This window comes from Sinohyriopsis cumingii, chromosome 2 (assembly GCF_028554795.1).
Source record: "Sinohyriopsis cumingii isolate HCF-2022 chromosome 2, ASM2855479v2, whole genome shotgun sequence".
In the NCBI taxonomy this organism is placed as follows: domain Eukaryota; kingdom Metazoa; phylum Mollusca; class Bivalvia; order Unionida; family Unionidae; genus Sinohyriopsis; species Sinohyriopsis cumingii.
This window is the reverse complement of record NC_142962.1, coordinates 21,318,147-21,340,979: the sequence shown is the minus strand read 5'-3', so window position 1 is coordinate 21,340,979 and position 22,833 is coordinate 21,318,147. Positions and strand designations below refer to the sequence as shown.

Genomic DNA, 22,833 nt, shown 5'->3' with positions numbered 1-22,833 from the left:
CTGCATATGGTGAATTGTTTCAGAACAATAGGCTTTTTGAGCCACTTCAAAACAAGAATTTCTATTCAGATTGGGGTGAAATTGTAGAGTGATGTATATATGCATGTAGATTGCTAACACTGAAAATGTCAGTGAAACTGATGCATGTTCATGGTTACTAAAACTGATGCATGTCCATGGTTAACAGCAACCAGATAGATAAAAAGGCTGGAAAAGTGTTTGTTGACAAAATATCAAATATATACTGTTTTTTATCAAATATAATAATTCAGAATGTGTACATTGACAGTTAATATTTTTCTACATATCACCAGTATCCTCAATATCATTTAGGCCTATGCTAAAAAATTAAAACCACTTTCAAACATGTCCATATGTTTCAGTATGCTACAATATTTTTTAGATGAATTATTTCTGTAGCATTGTTATCCACAACTGGTCTCCATATAAAATAGAATTCTGTTCACTTATTTACAGTTCATCGTTAAGAAACTAATACTAATCATATTGAAAAATGATAAATAATTTTAGATTTATTTTGGTTGTTGTCATGACCAAAAGTAATGTTACTGTTTGAAAGGTTTAAAATAATTTTTAAAATAATATTTTCAGCAGAATCTTTTATCCAACTAAATACAGCATTCATTTTTCAAAGAACTCAGTCTTGTCAACCTGTTTTAATTAGGCAGGTAAAATACAAATTATTATAAAGTAAGAACAATGCTTTAATGTGAAGAGAATAGTGTTTATACAATGAAGAAAACTAAGCAAAAATAATGAAAAACTAACTTTCCCATTAGAAAATTTTTAAAGGCAGATGTCTTACAGATTTTTATATAAAGATATCTATAAGCAATTACTACTGCTAGCAAGAATAAATCTGACAAATACAGGTAGCTCTATGCATGTGACAAATGTAATAACTGACACAAAATCCATCTGCAATTTTATCACTAACTGCGATGGACTTGATTTTGTTTTTCACATCATGTAAAAAGAAACAATAAACATTCTTTCCAAATTTAAAAAATGTTCAAAAAGTTAAGTTTTTATTTATGGATTTAATGGCTTTTAGGGTTATTTCTAGACTTGTACTAAATGTTGCTTTTGTCAGCTCCACTACTGAATCTTCTGTACGTCTTAACTTTTCTTTAAAATCTATTAACATGCAAACTGAATGCATATCACTAGTACTGGATAATATATGTCTGTATTTTCATTACATCTTTTAATTATTGTTTTTTTAAATATGTGACAAAAATATAGTTTTAAAAAAAGCTTTCTTTAAAATTCAAGATGTAATTTTATAAAACATCTAATGTTTGGCAAGTTTGAGCACAACTGTCAATGGTCTGCCTAATCTACATATTAAGTTCTGTAATATTCTACAGTGTCTGCATCTAAAAATATTTAATGTAATATTATCAGGTACAGCAGTATTATCACAGCCATTCATTTGGGTCTTGACCTAAGAGTGTTGTACTATTTTCTGGTTACATATGGTATGAAACAGCAGCTGAGAACTGACAATGTGTTACAAAGCCAACTGAGCTCTTTAATCTTTACTGCCATGTGAGGCTGAAATAAACAACAGTATGAACACTGAGATGCCGGTCTGCAATAGTGCATAGGAGTTCTTCATGTCCAGTACACATGTATGCAAGTAACACTGCTTGTCAGGTATTCTTTTGAGTGGAGCTGTTGAGATAATGAGATGATTGAATGTCACTACAGCATTAATGATGAAAGTACATAATTATTTCTCATTAATTATGAATCAATGATCAACAGTTGTGAGGTTTCTAATAATGATCAATACCTGCAACCTGCCCAAAAATATTTGAAATAAGATTGTTGCTAATAAATCTATCTTAACAGATTATGATTGGGACCATGTAAACTACAAAGTTATTGTTAATGAAATCATGCTGGAAGGCATTGCAATCTTTGGATTCATCTATATTTTATTTAAATGTATTTAGATAAAGTCAGAGCTATATTTTTCAAAGTGATCAACAGTGAAAACCCAAAAGGCTAGCTTTATATGTGGACCACACTGAACTGCACAAAATGCTTGCTTTATATGTCAACCTTATTGAATTGCAGGTAGTTATTTTTCATATATAAAAACCATAAAATGGATTTGTGTGCATATAAAATTTAATACATTTTATGAAATACAGGTGATTTATTAATCTGAAAACAGTGCTAAGGCTAAGCAGTTTTGCTTAAAGGTGATTTATTATTCTCACCCAGTGCCAAGGCCAAGAAGTTTTCCTTAAAGGTGAGTTGTCATTCTCAACACAATGCCAAGCACTTTTCCTTACAAGTGATTTATTACTCTGAATACAATGCCAAGGCCATGTAGTTTTCCTTACAAGAGATTTATTGTTCTGAGAACATGCCAAGGCCAAGTAGATTTTCTTACAAGAGATCTCTTGTTCTGAAAACATGCCAAGACCAAGTAGTTTTCCCTACAAGAGATTTATTATTCTGAGAACAGTGCCAAGGCCAAGTAGTTTTCCTTACAGGCCATTTGTTTTTCTAAAAACATGCCAAGGCCAAGTAGTTTTTCTTACAAGTGATCTCTTATTCTGAAAACATGCCAAGGCCAAGTAGTTTTCCTTACAGGTCATTCATTATTCTGAAAACAGTGCCAAGGCCAAGTAGTTTTTCTTACAAGTGATTTATTATTCTGAAAACATGCCAAGGCCAAGTAGCTTTCCTTACAAGTGAGTTATTATTCTGAAAACAGTGTCATGGCCAAGTAGTTTTCCTTTCAAGTGATTTATTATTATGCCAGGTCCAAGTAGTTTTCCTTAAAGGTGATTTATTGTTCTGAAAACAATGCCAAGACCAAGTAGTTTTTTTTTAAAGGTAATTTATTATTCTGAAAACAGTGCCAAGGCCAAGTAGTTTTCCTTACAAGTCTTTTCATATTTTGAAAACATGCCAAGGCCAAATAGTTTTCCTTAAAGGTGATTTATTATTCTGAACACAGTGCCAAAGCCAAGTAGTTTTCCTTACAAGTCATTTCTTATTTTGAAAATGTGCCAAGGCCAAGTAGTTTTCCTTACAGAAAATTATACTGTAAAGTAAAGCAGTGCATTCATTTATTACCTAAGTGTTTAAGTATTAGTCTATAACATCAGTTATAGCAATGTTTTTTGTGTTATTTTTTAATTAGTTTTTTTTTAATTAACAAAACTCTTGAGAACAGTTAATGGATTAAATTTTCATGCATAAATATTTAGTTTCTAATATATGATTGCAGTCTGCTTTTGAAATCTTCATATAATTTTGGATGAAATATTTTTTTCCCTTTAAAATGCAAGTGCATATTCTATTCAATGGCAATAGTAGATCAAAATCTTTTCATACATACTGGTAGTTTTATTAGGGTAGACTTTATTAATTTTTTTATTTAACTTCTATGATGTCAAAGACTGTAGAAAAATCAAAAAGAAAAAATATGTATTCAGGTTCATATGTTCATTGGCCTACTTCTGAAACTAACTCTAAAAATGAAGCAAAATGAAACTGATGAAGAAATAAAATGATTTCCATCAGGTGTAAGGTTCAGTTTTTGAGTGAAGGTCTTCAATGTTAGGTTCCCAAGTCACATACATTTCATGTTGCTGTCATAAGAGTGGGTTCATGAAGTAGTGGATCTCTCTCTAGTCCATTTCCTTTCCAACTTTGTTGTAGAGAGAGAGAGAGAGGCTGTGGGAGAGATATGTAGAGCAAGTGATGTAATGTATCTCCCAATACATGTATAAGAAAATGCTCTATACATGATAGACTTGACGATAAACAAACCTGATCACTAGTTTAAGCTCAATTTTATGGAACTTGAATTTGTTACTGAATGGGATGGCCATGTCATATCACTTGCATATCAACACATGATAATGTCAGAGGACTTGCATATCAACAAATATACTCCTGCAGAATGGTAATTTTCAAATCTGGACAATTTAGCATATTACAATTTGTGCCTCTACACTTCCACACAAAGCTCTAATGAACTTTGTTATAATTAGGACTAACCCATACATATATATATATATATGGTAATGAGTGTCAACCGTTTATGCAGATGGCTGCAAGACTGCAACTACTGAACAGCCACCATATTGTACAAGTCCACTGTTGACAATAGACTTTCCTGGTCAGATAAGTGTGTTGTAATAATGTTTGTTGCACTGATGTACTGTTACAATGAGGCAAAGCTGTTCTCTATTGGCCTATGACTCTCACTATCTCCCTGATATTATTAGTCATTGATTAATGATTGGCCAATATAGTAGTGTTCTCTATTGGCCTATGACTCTCACTATCTCCCTGATATTATTAGTCATTGATTAATAATTGGCCAATATAGTAGTGTTCTCTATTGGCCTATGACTCTCACTATCTCCCTGATATTATTAGTCATTGATTAATAATTGGCCAATATAGTAGTGTTCTATTGGCCTATGACTCTCACTACCTCCCTGATATTATTAGTCATTGATTAATGATTGGCCAATATAGTAGTGTTCTCTATTGGCCTATGACTCTCACAATCTCCCTGATATTATTAGTTCGTGATCAATGATTGGCCAATATATTACATCTGTAGATGTCACTGTTCTGTGACATAAAAATATGGTATCACTATACAGAGCTAGGTGACGTCATCCATAAATTTACAGCTCCTCCATTACCAGGTCTTGTCTTAGCACAGCGGCAATAGTATTAGAAATGTAATACTTAAGTCTTACCTATGCATTACAGACAAGAAAACAAAGAAAGTTTTTTTTAAATTGTCCTTTTTAGAATATCTAAATAATTCAGATTTGGATTAAAAAATAGGTAGGTAACTATATCATTCTCACACAAATTTTGCTGTCAAAAATAAAACATAAAAATCTAGGTGACTACTGAAAATATGTCTCTCTAGCATATGACTGTTTACTTGAGTTACTGATGAGCTTGATACAAAAAAATGTTTAAAATAAATGAAATACACATGCACACACTGGTTAAAAACAAGCACACAAACCAGCAAATTTATTGCCTCGCCTGTGATGATGTCAATGCAGCCCCAATACAATATGACTAGACAACCTCAGTTACCTAGAACTCTGACCCTTAAACAATCTTTTTCTGGTGATGATATGTGACAAATCTGATAACAACACATCTATGAAAACAGCTCTCCACAATTTGCCTCACAACATTAAAAAAAATGCCCTGTGACCAAGGCCTTAGATGCATGGATCTGTCATCCCCAAGGATAGCTATGTAAACTCGTGAATATGGTTAAGTCTAATGTTAATCCATAGACATACATGTTTCTTCCCCAAAATATAAGAAATTGGCAGTGTGACCATGATCTTTTGAGCTTCACACCTGTAGTGATATTTTATATCTTGTCATAAACACATTCATGTCAGAAACATCAATGGCAGTAACAGATCGCACTGTCAGATCCAAAAACCTGGAACATTGACAACCCACTTCAAATGTATATAAAAAACAATGACCTTGATATACAAGTTCCTTTGTCTTCAGTCTCTTTGAATATTATTTCACCTGATGCTTTTGTGCACAACGTCTGATGATGATCCCCTGAATAAAACTAGAGATATTTTCCCTAAATTTTTTAAAACAACAATACTTAAGCTGGACAGACATCTCAATCACAATGTTTCTTTGCAACATTCATGGTGTATGCCATTCTAAAAGTTTGTTGCTATAACTCAATATTAAATGACCCAATACTTTGCTGATCCTGACCACACAAAAAAACGTTTTTGGTCGTAATTTCCATGCGATGAATTTGATTCTAAAGCCACATTCCTTGGATACAAAGGCACTCTCTGGTGTTTGTTAGTACAAATCCAAACAACTTGCATGTCAAATGGAATTGAGTTTTGTGTCTTTGGAACTGATATTAGGAATGCAAGTCTCTTTTCCCTTCTCTAATCTTTTGCAGTCTCTTCTGTCCAACTATTACCATTAATCTGAAAAAAGGTAAAACAAATAGATGGTAAATATTTTTAAACAAGGCCCTGTTATCAAAAGTTTGGGTCTTTTGACATATTTTGGTCATGAACAGTATTAGTAACATTATTGTTATAATGGTTTTATTGAGACCACTGTCTGGCCAGTCTTCGTTGAAAACTTTGTTACAGAAGACTTTAATGGGACTAAACTATTTTGAAGAAGATACCTAGTTATATAGGGCTTTACAGGGCCAAACTGTTTAGCCAATTTGCAGATGAAATCTAGTTACACAGAGCTTTATTGGAACAAATTATCTAGCCAGTTTGCAGAAGAAACCCAGTTACAGAAGACTTTATACTTGGACTAAACTGTCTGGGCAGACTGCAGAAGAAATATAGGTAAAGAAAGGCTTTATTGGAATTCACCATACTATCTGCCATACAACTAATACACAATTTCATAAAATTTAGTAGAAATGTAATATCCAATGGCTATTCTGGCTACCACTAATACGCAATTTCATAAAATTTAGTAGAAATTTAATATCCAATGGCTATTCTGTCTACTACTAATACACAATTTCATAAAGTTTAGTAGAAATGCAATATCCAATGGCTATTCTGGCTACCACTAATACACAATTTCATAAAATTTAGTAGAAATGTAATATGCAATGGCTATTCTGGCTACCGCTAATATACAATTTCATAAAATTTAGTTGAAATTTAATATCCATTGGCTATTCTGGCTACCACTAATACACAATTTCATAAAATTTAGTAGAAATTTAATATCCAATGGCTATTCTGGCTACCACTAATATACAATTTCATAAAATTTAGTTGAAATTTAATATCCAATGGTTATTCTGGCTACCACTAATACATGATTTCATAAAATTTAGTAGAAATGTAATATCCAATGGCTATTCTGGCTACTACTAATACACAATTTCATAAAATTTAGTAGATATGTAATATCTAATGGCTACTCTGGCTACCACTAATAAACAATTTTATAAAATTTAGTTGAAATTTAATATCCAATGGCTATTCTGTCTACTACTAATACACAATTTCATAAAGTTTAGTAGAAATGCAATATCCAATGGCTATTCTGGCTACCACTAATACACAATTTCATAAAATTTAGTGGAAATGTATTATCCATTGGCTATTTTGGCTACCACTAATACACAATTTCGTAAAATTTAGTAGAAATTTAATATCCAATGGCTATTCTGTCTACTACTAATACACAATTTCATAAAGTTTAGTAGAAATGCAATATCCAATGGTTATTCTGGCTACCACTAATACATGATTTCATAAAATTTAGTAGAAATGTAATATCCAATGGCTATTCTGGCTACCACTAATACACAATTTCATAAAATTTAGTAGATATGTAATATCTAATGGCTACTCTGGCTACCACTAATAAACAATTTTATAAAATTTAGTTGAAATTTAATATCCAATGGCTATTCTGTCTACTACTAATACACAATTTCATAAAGTTTAGTAGAAATGCAATATCCAATGGCTATTCTGGCTACCACTAATACACAATTTCATAAAATTTAGTAGAAATGTAATATCCAGTGGCTATTCTGGCTACCACTAATATACAATTTCATAAAATTTAGTTGAAATTTAATATCCATTGGCTATTCTGGCTACCACTAATACACAATTTCATAAAATTTAGTAGAAATTTAATATCCAATGGCTATTCTGGCTACCACTAATATACAATTTCATAAAATTTAGTTGAAATTTAATATCCAATGGTTATTCTGGCTACCACTAATACATGATTTCATAAAATTTAGTAGAAATGTAATATCCAATGGCTATTCTGGCTACTACTAATACACAATTTCATAAAATTTAGTAGATATGTAATATCTAATGGCTACTCTGGCTACCACTAATAAACAATTTTATAAAATTTAGTTGAAATTTAATATCCAATGGCTATTCTGTCTACTACTAATACACAATTTCATAAAGTTTAGTAGAAATGCAATATCCAATGGCTATTCTGGCTACCACTAATACACAATTTCATAAAATTTAGTGGAAATGTATTATCCATTGGCTATTTTGGCTACCACTAATACACAATTTGTAAAATTTAGTAGAAATTTAATATCCAATGGCTATTCTGGCTACCACTAATATACAATTTCATAAAATTTAGTTGAAATTTAATATCCAATGGTTATTCTGGCTACCACTAATACATGATTTCATAAAATTTAGTAGAAATGTAATATCCAATGGCTATTCTGGCTACTACTAATACACAATTTCATAAAATTTAGTAGATATGCAATATCCAATGGTTATTCTGGCTACCACTAATACACAATTCATAAAATTTAGTAGATATGTAATATCTAATGGCTACTCTGGCTACCACTAAAAATTTTTTTATAAAATTTAGTTGAAATTTAATATCCAATGGCTATTCTGTCTACTACTAATACACAATTTCATAAAGTTTGTTAGAAATGCAATATCCAATGGCTATTCTGGCTACCACTAATACACAATTTCATAAAATTTAGTGGAAATGTATTATCCATTGGCTATTTTGGCTACCACTAATACACAATTTCGTAAAATTTAGTAGAAATTTAATATCCAATGGCTATTCTGTCTACTACTAATACACAATTTCATAAAGTTTAGTAGAAATGCAATATCCAATGGTTATTCTGGCTACCACTAATACACAATTTCATAAAATTTAGTGGAAATGTATTATCCATTGGCTATTTTGGCTACCACTAATACACAATTTCGTAAAATTTAGTAGAAATTTAATATCCAATGGCTATTCTGTCTACTACTAATACACAATTTCATAAAGTTTAGTAGAAATGCAATATCCAATGGTTATTCTGGCTACCACTAATACATGATTTCATAAAATTTAGTAGAAATGTAATATCCAATGGCTATTCTGGCTACCACTAATACACAATTTCATAAAATTTAGTAGATATGTAATATCTAATGGCTACTCTGGCTACCACTAATAAACAATTTTATAAAATTTAGTTGAAATTTAATATCCAATGGCTATTCTGTCTACTACTAATACACAATTTCATAAAGTTTAGTAGAAATGCAATATCCAATGGCTATTCTGGCTACCACTAATACACAATTTCATAAAATTTAGTAGAAATGTAATATCCAGTGGCTATTCTGGCTACCACTAATATACAATTTCATAAAATTTAGTTGAAATTTAATATCCATTGGCTATTCTGGCTACCACTAATACACAATTTCATAAAATTTAGTAGAAATTTAATATCCAATGGCTATTCTGGCTACCACTAATATACAATTTCATAATTTAGTTGAAATTTAATATCCAATGGTTATTCTGGCTACCACTAATACATGATTTCATAAAATTTAGTAGAAATGTAATATCCAATGGCTATTCTGGCTACTACTAATACACAATTTCATAAAATTTAGTAGATATGTAATATCTAATGGCTACTCTGGCTACCACTAATAAACAATTTTATAAAATTTAGTTGAAATTTAATATCCAATGGCTATTCTGTCTACTACTAATACACAATTTCATAAAGTTTGTTAGAAATGCAATATCCAATGGCTATTCTGGCTACCACTAATACACAATTTCATAAAATTTAGTGGAAATGTATTATCCATTGGCTATTTTGGCTACCACTAATACACAATTTGTAAAATTTAGTAGAAATTTAATATCCAATGGCTATTCTGGCTACCACTAATATACAATTTCATAAAATTTAGTTGAAATTTAATATCCAATGGTTATTCTGGCTACCACTAATACATGATTTCATAAAATTTAGTAGAAATGTAATATCCAATGGCTATTCTGGCTACTACTAATACACAATTTCATAAAATTTAGTAGATATGCAATATCCAATGGTTATTCTGGCTACCACTAATACACAATTCATAAAATTTAGTAGATATGTAATATCTAATGGCTACTCTGGCTACCACTAAAAAATTTTTTATAAAATTTAGTTGAAATTTAATATCCAATGGCTATTCTGTCTACTACTAATACACAATTTCATAAAGTTTGTTAGAAATGCAATATCCAATGGCTATTCTGGCTACCACTAATACACAATTTCATAAAATTTAGTGGAAATGTATTATCCATTGGCTATTTTGGCTACCACTAATACACAATTTCGTAAAATTTAGTAGAAATTTAATATCCAATGGCTATTCTGTCTACTACTAATACACAATTTCATAAAGTTTAGTAGAAATGCAATATCCAATGGCTATTCTGGCTACCACTAATACACAATTTCGTAATATTTAGTAGAAATGTAATATCCAGTGGCTATTCTGGCTACCACTAATGGGAACAGTGCAATTTTACACATCATCAATCATTCACATGAACAGCAGAATAAACATATATACATATATTGAAACATACTTAAAAGAATATATAGATATGCTCAATTGGTAGGATTAAGTATACATGAAACATTTGTTTACATTAGTATTAATTAGATTTATCTTGGCATGCATTGCCAGATGAAAAGCAGTTGTTTAATATTTAAAAATGGCTGATTACTCTGTTTATTTTAATTCTTCTTTAATGCCACTAGATATCACATGCATATTGATTGTGAAAGAATAACATGGAGGGTAATTTTTAATATCTGGGGGAATATTGCTCCAGATAAATGACACAACTGTTCCAGATCAATATTATGACTGTTCCAAAGCAATATTATGACTGTTCCAAAGCAATATTATGACTGTTCAAGAGCAACACCATGCATGTTCCAGTGCAATTTTATACCTGCTGCAAAACAAATAATATGACTTATCTAAATCAATAATATGGCTGTCCCAGATTTCTTTGATCAAAATTCCCACTAATACTTCTCGAGTGCTGAATTTTAGCAATAACAGCATGGTCCATGAAATGTAGAATGGTAACAGGTTTGTATATCAAAGCCTGTCAACATCTTAGGCTGGCACTTAACTCATTAACCTTGCATGCCACATTTACATCTCAAGAGGTTGCAACCTACTTCTAAGCTCTGTACTGTCAACATCATTTATGATACACCAAAGTGGATTGTACTGCAGAACAGTAGATAGATGTAGTTCTACAATGTTACCAAATAATACAGACTTCTAATTGCAATGTTTTGAGACCTGATATTCTTTAGGTCAAAATTTACAGGTTTCAGAACACCGCTCCGGTGGCCAAGTGGTCAGAGCATCCACCTCGGATGTGGGAGGTCGTGGGTTCAATCCCCTGCCGAGTCATACCAGAGACTTACAAAAATGGTACTAATAGCTGCCTCGCTTGGCATTCAGCATTATGAGTTTAGTGTAAGGACTGGTTGGCCTGGTGTCAGGATAATGTGACTGGGTGGGACATCATGCTACATGTCTGCGGCATGATGCCCCAGTGCTAGACATCACTATAAAGTGCCACATTGCACACATCATAGCAATATGACTGTAAAATTGTTAAAGCTACGTTAAAAATCAAAATCACATCACATCACAGGTTTCAGAACTGGAGTTTGTGTCTAAATTTTCAACTTTTTGGCCTGAGATCGCAGACTGGTCTGAACTGCACACAGAATGGTGAACCTCTGCAAAAAGTAAAATAAGCTTGAGTTTTGAAGTAAAAATTGGCCAGGACATGAGAATCACTTCTCAAATATGCAAAATGGCCACATTTTACCCTTCTGCAGATGCACAAAGTGAAAGAGCCAATCAAAAACAATTTCTTTTAATAGTTAGGAATCTGGCTAAATGAAAATCTCTCAGAAGCAAATGTATTTTGATACATTATAAAGGAACTCCAAAAATGCATTTCATACCCCCCCCCCCATTTCAGGTGAAAATGAAAAGAATCTCCAGGGGTGAATGAGTTAATTAATAAAGTTATGCAATGACAAGCACTACGTGAATAACAATTTTGTCAATTGTGGTCACACAGTTATGGGAATGAAGTGTTAACATTACTTTATTTTACATCATTTTCTAACCTGTGTCTGGCTACAAAGTCAAGATGATTAACTGAGTTACTTGCCCAGCTCAAGTGTCCTGAGAAGACTACTGAAAAACGTTTGCTATTTTTACCTCTTAGCAAATGCTGGGAAATACTGGTTGATGTAGAGATATGCAAGTTCCGGATGAACTGAAATCCAGACTTCATCAAGTTTATTTGCTACTGCAACAGCCATATGATGAGCAAACTGTTCTGTCGGCATTCTTTTCTCTCCAGGTTTCATTTCCAAACCAAGGCTCTAGTAAAGACCCAAATGTAGACAAATATTTGATAAGATACATCAGAAAGTGAAATTATTGTGCGTTTCCCAATTGATCTTTAAAGTAACAGCTTAATGATTCGGGCAAGCATTATATAAACACATCTGTAAGTGACATAATCACATATGTCCTATATGTACTTCAAGCTTAATGATGTTTATTGTTTGACACTGTGACTTTTGTAGTCCTAACACTTTTTTACCAACTTTATAACGGTGACGACAAGAGATGTTGTTTGATAATGAAATAATATACAGGATATAAATAACTAAATACCATGATCCATGTCTTAATCCAAAACATCAATGATAAATTTCGCTTGCAACTGTGTACAACTGTATAATACCTTTACTACAAATCTATAACTGGTGAAATAGCAGAAGAACATAATGCCATGACCTTCTGAATAAGAAGGTTACTATCTCACAAAAATTATATACAAGAACAATCATATTTATTCATGATACTATATGTCAAGTGGTAATTGTTAAGATCCCACTTCAAAATGACCTTGACTTCAGCAGTAAAAAAAAACTTGTTTTTAAACAGATTCAGCTGAATGATACAATGGAGCTGGTGTACATTTCACTAAAACATTAGTGATTGGTGGTCATGCAGAATTATTGTTTACACTATATTTAAAAGAAAGTGTCATCTTTACTGTAATCTACCTACCTACCTATCTGGTTATTACACTATCCCTCAATCTATATACCTAAACCTGTGTATGACCTCGCTATAATACGGTAGTTGGGAGCCACAGAACCTGACTGTGTTATAGACTGAACCATGTTATAAACAACCAGTATATTTATATTTAATTTAATTGTTATGTTTATTTAAGTTAATTGTTTGTTTCTTAGTTTCAGTTTTTTTTATTTCATTACATGTTACTGTGATGTAACATTGTTTGCTGGACTGGCTGGGTTCCTTAGCACAGATTGCTTTCTTACCTGGTCAGCAGTCTCAGTAAAAGCATGTATCAGGAGTTCAGAAAAAAATGGCCCTCCAACCACCATGGTGACATGTATGTTTCTGTCATGCATCTCATTTCTTAAACAGTCAAATGCACCCTGAAATCAAACACAAAATATAAGCAAACCATGGACAACAAATATTATTTTTTGGTGCCCTCATTTCAAAGAAGAGCAATAACAAACTACTCTTTGACATAAATCTTGGAGCTTTTTGTAACCTATAGTGTTTCTATGACATTATATTCATTGTTTAACATTAAAATCAAAGCTTCAATATTTTGTGTTGAGAGATGAACATTTATTTAAAGAAAGATAACTAATTGTTATTTCTGATAAATTATCTTTAGTACCAAAGCAACACAGTGAGTATGGTTTCCATTAATTTTGGCTTGAGACTGTGAAAGATTAAATAAAAGTATATGCTTTAAAATAGGATGCATGGGAGAGGAAACTAAAAATGTGTTCATAGAATACATATGCCAAGCCCAGCTCATTTTATATGACCATGCAATTAAATGTGCATGACAGACTGACCGTAATCAAAACACAATTCAGGTAATTGGACCATAAAATTTAGGTCAGAGACCTACTTATGGCAAGACAGTGTTGTTCAGGCTGCATCTGCATGCTAAGTTCTGTGAAACTAACCTAAAGCAGAACTTTAACAGAAGTCATGGAAGAGTGAAATCTAGGTCAAAGTGACCTACTTTTGGTAAGAAAGTGTTGAACTTACACAAACCCATGCACTTTCCAAGTTGTATGATGTTTGGGTTGACAGTGCCTGAGAAACTGACCTAAATGGAAAAAAAAACTAACCTATGTCACTGAAGCAAGAAATCAAGGTCACAGCAACTATTTCTGGTACTACAGCACTGCACTTACCAAGATGGGGTTGATAATGCCTAAGAAATGGACCTAAATGAAAACAGTACGCATTAAATTTAGGTTACAGTGACCTGTTTTTGGAAAGATAGTGTTATATCCCATGATGCAGCATTATACCAAGCTGCATGACTTTGGGCTAACAATACCCAAGAAACTGGCTCAAATGCAAACTTGAAAAAATGAAACGGTTGTTAAATATCAATCAAATGTAAATCATCTATTTCTGGTTGGCACCACAGAGATGCCAAAACATAATATGATAGTAAAAGATAATACAAATACAGTTCATGGCAGGCATAAACTGACTGGCATTATAAGTGGTAGAGCCTTGTACTGAGGTATGATCCAACAGGGTTGAGTCCTGATAACACATCAAAACAAACAGACTGATTCTTAATGATGTGAGTCCTACTGAAATTTGGACCAAGAATTAAAATAATGTAAAAACAATGATAAATAAAATCTGACCAATTGAATAGAATAACTCACATTATATGACCAACTGAACAGAACAACTCGCATTATGTGACCAATTACATGGGACAACTTGCATTATATGAACAATTAAATGGGACAACTTGCATTATATGACCAATTAAATGGGACAACTTGCATTATATGACCAATTAAATAGGACAACTTGCATTATATGATCAATTAAATGTGACAAGTTGCTTTATATGACCAATTAGATGAGACAACTGGCATTATATGACCAATTAAATAGGACAACTTGCATTATACGACCAATTAAATGGGACAACTTGCATTATATGACCAATTAAATGAGATAATTATAAGACCAAGTATATGGGATTACTCACATTATATGACCAATTAAATGGGATAACTCACATTATATGACCAATTAAATGGGACAACTCTCATTATATGACCAAGTAAATGGGACAACTCGCATTATATGACCAATTAAATGGGATTAAATAGGATAACTCGCATTATATGACCAATTAAATGGGACAACTCGCATTATATGACCAATTAAATGGGATAACTTGCATTTTATGACCAATTAAATGGGACAACTCACATTATATGACCAATTAAATGGGATAACTCACATTATATGACAAGCAGCTGTATGATGAGCATTATGGTGTGAGACCAATGTATGTTGAAACTTTAATATGAAAATCTTTTGGTGAATCAGCATGGAGATGATTGGTTGAGCAGAATTTAAATTGTTGGAATTGAATGCTCAGGTCATATGCTCAAGTTTTTGTCAGCAATAATATAGTGCATCCACTGTCTTTCAAGGTATATTTAAATCTACTTACTTGTAAAGCATTCTTTGAACAGCAGTAAGCTCCTAAGCCTGGTATACCTGGTAAAATAAAAGTATTACAAAGATGACACAATAATGTTAAACCAGAATTGTTGCATGACTTTTCAGCTTCAACAGTTGGTGGTAGGCCAAGAATTATTTCTAATATAATCCAAGAAAGATAAATCAACATTTATTATTATTTTATTTATTTTTTATATTTGAATTAATTTTAGTTTTGGCAGCCATATTTGATGACACACTGCTACAAACTTGGATGGCCTCAACATAATACTTTTGTTATGACTTGATTAAATTCTGTCGAACTGTTTATTTAACAGATTTAGTAGCCATTATGTTTTCTTCATTTTAGTAATGGTATACTGTCAAGTAGTAACTTAATGTATTTTTTAAGGCAGCCATATTTGATGGTGGATCACAATCATTAGTTCAATCTTGGAAGGGTTTTATTCCAGAATGATTTCTGTAAACTTTGGCCAATATCTGCTTGAGTGCTTTCTGTAATTAAAACTGAGTTCATTTCTGCTTGACCTGATTGACTTTTTGTTTTATTTCGTTTTATATAAACAACTAATACATAGCTAAATTATTCCTTATGTGTATGGGCTTAATATCAGGATCATTATTAATAAAAGTAAATATGTTTATTCAGGTCAAAGTTTGGAATTTCCTGAGTGTAATCCTGGTTATGGTTTTGATTTTATAAACATCAGGATCATTATAGGTTATTTTCCATTAGGTAATGTTATTTTTTAAAAAATGCTAATTGTGACCTGAGGTCAAGTAGAGAACTATATAATTTTATAATTGAAATGACTTGGTCATTTGTGCTTTAACATCTAGCACTTTCAAGTTTTATTCAGTTGGGCTGAATTTTATTTTCTTCAACTTACTGAATTCAAATGATTAATTTCTCTGGAAATACAAAAGTGCTCTGATAAAATTCTTGGATAAAGACATTCACTGGAATTTATACTGAATTCAAACCTGGAATTATATTACTGTGATGAAAACAAAAGACTGTTGACACATCAACAATCTATAAGATATAACAGACATGTCACCACTTTCTGTTTTTTGGATTTCTTTGGGAGTTGTAATGAGTTTTATTCAGGACTTTTTATTACTAGGACTTGTGTCTTTAATTCTTGTGTTATTTTAGGATCTATGCTGCAGTACTGAAAGTTCTTTTTCTCATTTTCACTTAGTATTCCAGGAAAATAAATTATATTTGTCAAATTTTACAAAGCTTATTGTCTTTCACTCTTTTCTGTTACTTGTTTTAAGAGCACAGACTCGTAACAATAGAAACATAATTTTGTAACCATAAATATTTTTTGGTATGATTGTATGTATGTCCAATTGTTGATGTAAATTGTTACATTATTGTTAACATCAGGCAAAATAACTCCAATAAAATAATGTTTCTATTATGTAATGCAATTCCATCCCTAAAAGTTGTCTGTTAGTAAGAGTGTCATATTTTAAAGTGATTAGTACCATTTGAGATTTGAAAGCCTTCATGTTGTTATACTTTGACAGTGATTAGAACCATTTGTTGAGATTTGAAAGCCTTCATGCCATTATACTTTGACAGTGATAAGAACCATTTATTGAGATATGAAAGCCGTCATGCCATTATACTTTGACAGTGATTAGAACCATTTATTGAGATTTGAAATCCTTCATGCCATTATACTCTCTGCAAAATTTGGTCAAATGTTATTGCAAGCTTTTTTGAGAAGTATTTGTTTAAAGAGTTTCTTTATTTTTTATAATGTGTCCATATTTGACAGCAAGTCCATGCCATTGGTATAGTCCATGTTTGACAGCAAAAACATGTCATTTTGTATAGTCTATGTTTGACAGTAAATCCATATCACTGGTAAAGTCTATGTTTGACAGGAAATCCATGTCACTGGTATAGTCCATGTCTGACAGCAAAACAAACATGTGTCATTGGTATAATCCATGTTTGACAACAAAAACATGTAATTGGTATTGTTCCTGTTTGACAGCAAAAACATGTAAATGGTACAGTCAATGTCTGACAACATAAACATGTCACTGGTATAGTTCATGTTTGACAGCAAAAACATGTCATTGGTACAGTCCATGTTTGACAACAAATCTAAGTCACTGGTACAATTGAAAGGCAATACTCCAAGGATGGTGACTGTCAAATTTGATTGAATTCTGTGAAAACAGTTTTTTGCCCCTTTAACAGTCATTTTAGTAGCAGTGGTTACTTATTTTCAATTGCCAACTCTGATATTTTCTTAAGCAATAAGATCAACTGTGGCAGCCATACTGGACATAAGATCAGCACCATTTTCACTTAGGACAAACAAGACATCATAAATGGTCTTTCAGTATAATAAAACTGTCAATATAATGCTCCATTCAGGAGTAGTGATAACATGATTTTCAAGATGGCTGCCATGATTGCTGTATTGGAAATTGGATTGGCACAATTTTCATTCAGGACCAACCAAGCATTGTGAGAGGTGAAAACACTATGTTGATATGATCATCCATTTAGAAGGAGTTGCAAGAACAAGATTTTCACAATGGACACAGTGGCAGCCATATTGGATTTCTGAGCATTTACATTTAGGAAAACCTGGGCCAACTTAAGATCTTAAGATGTGAGTGTTCAGTTTCGTGGCATTTCTCCAAGTTTACTAGCAATAACAAACTTATGCTAATGGCTAGACAGACATTGGAAGATTTGTGTCTGATGGACAACAGGTCATCCCTGGACAACAGTCCATCTCATAAAATCTTATGGTCAATGACTGGTTAGAACATTTTTTTCTTCTATTAATCTGATTATCAATAGTGAATGTTTTCACAAGTACTCTGGTAAAATGTGCATTTATAGGATACATGTTGTCAAACATTTAGGTGTGGGGGTGGTCCAATGATAACCTCATGAGTGTCAACTGGACATGGGCTACTGGATGCACATGATGTGCTTACATAGAGCTCTGAATATCTGTACTGATTATGAGCTACAACTGCAAACCTTTCATGCCACAAATATGCTGAATTAATTTTACAAATACTTAATGATTTTTATCTCCACATTTCTATCTGCTAGAAATTTATTCCCTTAAAAGTATGTTATCTGAACTGGAAACATTAGTCTAAGTGACCTGCATCATCTGATTTACAAGGTGACCTGCATCATCTGATACAAAATCATAGTAACCTGTATTATCTGATACAAAATCATAGTGACCTGTATTATCTGATACATTGTCTTAAATGACCTGCATTAAATGATTAACAGTCAAAGTGATCTGCATCATCTGATCCAGTCAAAGTAACTTGGATAATCTAATTCATAGTTTAAGTGACTGTCATCATCTAATACATTGTCAAAGTGACCGGCATCATCTGATACATGATCAAAGTAACCTGTTTTATCTGATTGATAGTTTAAGTGACCTGCATTATCTGACACATAATTAAAGTTACCTGAGTCATATGAGACATAGTCTAAGTGACCTGATTTATGATACATAATTAAAGTTACTTAAGTCATCTGAGACATTAAGTGAGCTGCTTTATCTGATACATAATTAAAGCTACCCAAGTATCTGAGACATTGTCTAAGTGACCTACATAATTAAAGTTACCTGAGTCATCTGAGACATTGTCTAGTGACCTGCATTATGATACATAATTAAAGTTACCCGACTTGTCTGAGACATTGTCTAGTGACCTGCATCATGATACATAATTAAAGTTACCCAACTCGTCTGAGACATTGTCTAGTGACCTGCATCATGATACATAATTAAAGTTACCCGAGTCATCTGAGACATTGTTTAATGACCTGCATCATCTGATACATACCAAATTTCCCAGCTACACTGCTGGTGCAGACAACATGACCCTCTCCTCTGTCTAGCATGTGGGGCAAGACAGCTTTGGTCAAGGACAGAGGACCAAGAACGTTTACTTGTAGCATTTCCCAATCAACATCCAGGGATGTCTTCTCCCACAGGGCTCGCTGGGACCGTCCTGCATTGTTTACCAGGATGTCTATCTGTCAAAAGTAATTCCTTATAATTCTGAAGTACATAAGTACCACATGTAGTTCACCATCTCTCCTATTCCTAAATCTGCTTCAATCTGGATCTAATTAAATCATTTTGTGAACTAAAAATGGTTGTGACCTTGTTACTAGAGATTAAATTATGGTAAAACAATGGTCTCCTTCGTACAATGCCCAACTCAGAAACATCCAAAACAGTAAATATCACACCTGTCTGCAGTAGAGAAGTACATAATAATCTTTTAGACCCTTCTTACAATACCACTCTCCAAAACATCCAAAAAAGCAAATAACTACACCAATCTGTAGTAGGGAAGTACATAATGATTATTTAGACCCCTTCTTACAATGCCCCTCTCCAAAACATCCAAAACAGTAAGTAACTACACCAATCTGCAGTAGAGAAGTACATAATAACCATTTTGACCCCTTCTTACAATGGCCCTGTCCAAAACATTCACTATGATAATAACTACACCAATCTGCAGTAGAAATGTACATAATAACCATTCAACCCCTTCTTACAATGGCCCTGTCCAAAACATTCACTATGATAATAACTACACCAATCTGTAGTAGAGAAGTACATAATAACCATTTTGACCCCTTCTTACAATGGCCCTGTCCAAAACATTCACTATGATAATAACTACACCAATCTGTAGTAGAGATGTACATAATAACCATTCAACCCCTTCCTACAATGCCCCTCTCAGAAACATCCACTACAGTAAATATCTACACCAGTCTGCAGTATAGAAATATACATTTAGACCACTTCTTACAATGCCATCTCAGAAACATCCACTACAGTAAATATATTCACCAATCTGCAGTGGAGAAGTAAAAATATAACCATTTTGACCCCTTCTTACAATGCCCCTCTCCAAAACATTCACTATGAAAAATTGTGAGACTCGGATACGTCTGAAAAACAGAATACCTTATTTACTATATGTATTGGGACATGATAAAATGAATTTTTTAAGTCATCTCTCTTCTTATTACTCATGTTCACACATGCACATCATGTGTCTAGATGAGCTGACTGTGACTCTACTATTAATGTTTGTTTTCAAAACTGCCTATGTAAAGCTCTTGGAATAATTATTACTTGACATCATTTCTTTCAGTTTTAAACTCAGCATGTGCTATTTACCCCGATGAGAATAGAAAAGTAAATTTTGTTGTTTGTAGTAGGACACTCTTGACCAATGACATTTAATTTTGCTTTACGAATTCAAACAAGCGCGTATGTATGCAAATAAGGTCACGGCACTGCTACTTGGATCAAAGAGATCATGCCTCATTTACCTGTTTATTCAAGCTATGACACTCAGGAAAATTATCACCTGTATCATTATCTGCCACAGGTGACACCTGGCATAACAATTTTCAGCTTTACGGCACATAAAGAACAATTCAAAGGCGACTATTACTAACCCTATATCCAAGAAAACATTCTGTACACAAACTACTGGCAACTAGAACCTGTACAGGCACAAGCATTTTAAGAAACTTAGTTGCCTGAAACTAGAATTGGCTGTTCTTGGCTGCCTGGTGTCCTACTTCTCCACCCTTCAACACGAGACAGAAATAATTTCATTATAAAATTTCTGTCCAGCATGAATCCTACACAGTTTCATCAATATGAAGATGCATATAAACTTGATTGAAATCCAACAATATTTAAGACATTTATTGTAAGCAAGTGTTCCGGAAATCGGATGATATAACTATAAAAATGATGTAAAGGGATGACAATCAAACTTTATAGCCATTTAGTTGAAATCCAATAATATTTAAGACATTTATTGTAAGTAAGTGTTCTGGAAATCGGACGATATAACTATAAAAATGATGTAAAGGGATGACAATCAAACTTTATAGCAATTTAGTTGAAATCCAATAATATTTAAAACATTTATTGTAAGCAAGTGTTCTGGAAATCGGACGATATAACTATAAAAATGATCTAAAGGGCTGACAATCAAACTTTATAGCAATTTAGCAGAAATTCAATAATAATTAAGTGAGCTATTGTTTGGAAACAAAGGTGGGATAGATAGACTACCAAAAGGAAAGTGAATGGATGGACTGGCCTAACTTAATATCCCACCATTTTCTATGAAAACCAGGGTGTAGGAAATAATTCAATTAGCACTAACTGAATTACAAACCTTTTTGAAGTATTTAAGAACAGTTTCCACAGCCTGTTTATGTGTATCAAATGCCAGCATATCCAGTGGTAATACCAAAATGTCATCTGCTTTCAGTTGGCTTCTCTCTAGAACATGAAGTTTTCAACATCATATATAATTTTCTCCATGAGTTCTAGTTAATCGGTTGGAAATACTTTATTTTTCATTGACAGTGTCATTTCCACATTCTTGTTGTTTGTATCCCATAAAGTCAAATGGTTTAAAGGGAAATTTGTCATTTGCCATGTTATTGGCACTTCAGCTGTAATAAATGATGGAAGGTTATATCGACTCAAGATGTGATTCACGTATTTTATTTTTTCTGAATGATTTCATCCCCAAAAGTCACCAAATAAAAGAACAGAAAAACTATAATCACTGATAAATGATTATGGAAAATTAACACTTGGTCATATGACTTTTCTTCCCAATCTTTGATTATTTTGATTAACTGCCATATTAATAATGCATACACTAATAAATCTAAAACTAAATCTTAGCTTATATAAATAATGAGTAATTTTTTTCAGCTTATTGTTTAGGATTAGTTGCTTCTGAAGTATGCCTACTTGCCTTTGAATAATCTACTTTCCATTTCCTTCTTTCATTGAAAAACAAAGTCACTAAAATGGACTGAAATCCTGATACCTAGAAATCTGAAATTTACAATTCGTCAAGTTTCAGGATAAAAATTTCTTTAATCAACTGTAAAATATCTACAGGCTATACAAGTTTCAAAATGCTAAAGAGTTTATGTCTAAATTTCTAAATTTGTGCAAGCGACACCTTGACGATAAGAAATGAATTTATTCCATGACTAGCAAAACTTTTTCGCAGAGAGTTAAATTAACCGATACAATGAGCTTTGACAGCTTTCAATCTGTCCTCCCTGCGAGCAGACAGCACCAGACAACACCCAGCTTCAGCCAGTTCATATGCTAGAGCCTCTCCCAACCCACTTGAAGCTCCTGCTATCCAGACCACCTTCCCTAACAAGGAAGCTGTAATAGAGAATGTTTCAGATTTAAAGGAATTATGATAGAATGGTATG

General features: G+C 32.5%; 1 protein-coding gene across 5 annotated transcripts in view; it reads right to left on the bottom strand.

Moving 5' to 3' along the window:
* Positions 1-661: 661 nt before the first annotated feature.
* The window catches only part of LOC149804442 (dehydrogenase/reductase SDR family member 7-like), a 36,081-nt gene continuing 13,909 nt past the window's right edge, over positions 662-22,833 (bottom strand). For 4 of the 5 annotated variants that reach the window (XM_089940447.1, XM_089940457.1, XM_089940466.1 and 1 more), the window contains exons 3-9: positions 22,634-22,783; positions 21,762-21,868; positions 19,380-19,572; positions 15,508-15,554; positions 13,301-13,420; positions 12,159-12,325; positions 662-6,011 (exon numbers count right to left, since the gene is read on the bottom strand). In XM_089940447.1, the coding sequence (XP_089796573.1) occupies positions 5,942-6,011; positions 12,159-12,325; positions 13,301-13,420; positions 15,508-15,554; positions 19,380-19,572; positions 21,762-21,868; positions 22,634-22,783 (854 nt within the window). In that variant the 3' untranslated portion in view covers positions 662-5,941. The remainder of the gene's footprint in view (positions 6,012-12,158; positions 12,326-13,300; positions 13,421-15,507; positions 15,555-19,379; positions 19,573-21,761; positions 21,869-22,633; positions 22,784-22,833) is intronic. The other variant, XR_016415691.1, reaches the window with a different exon arrangement.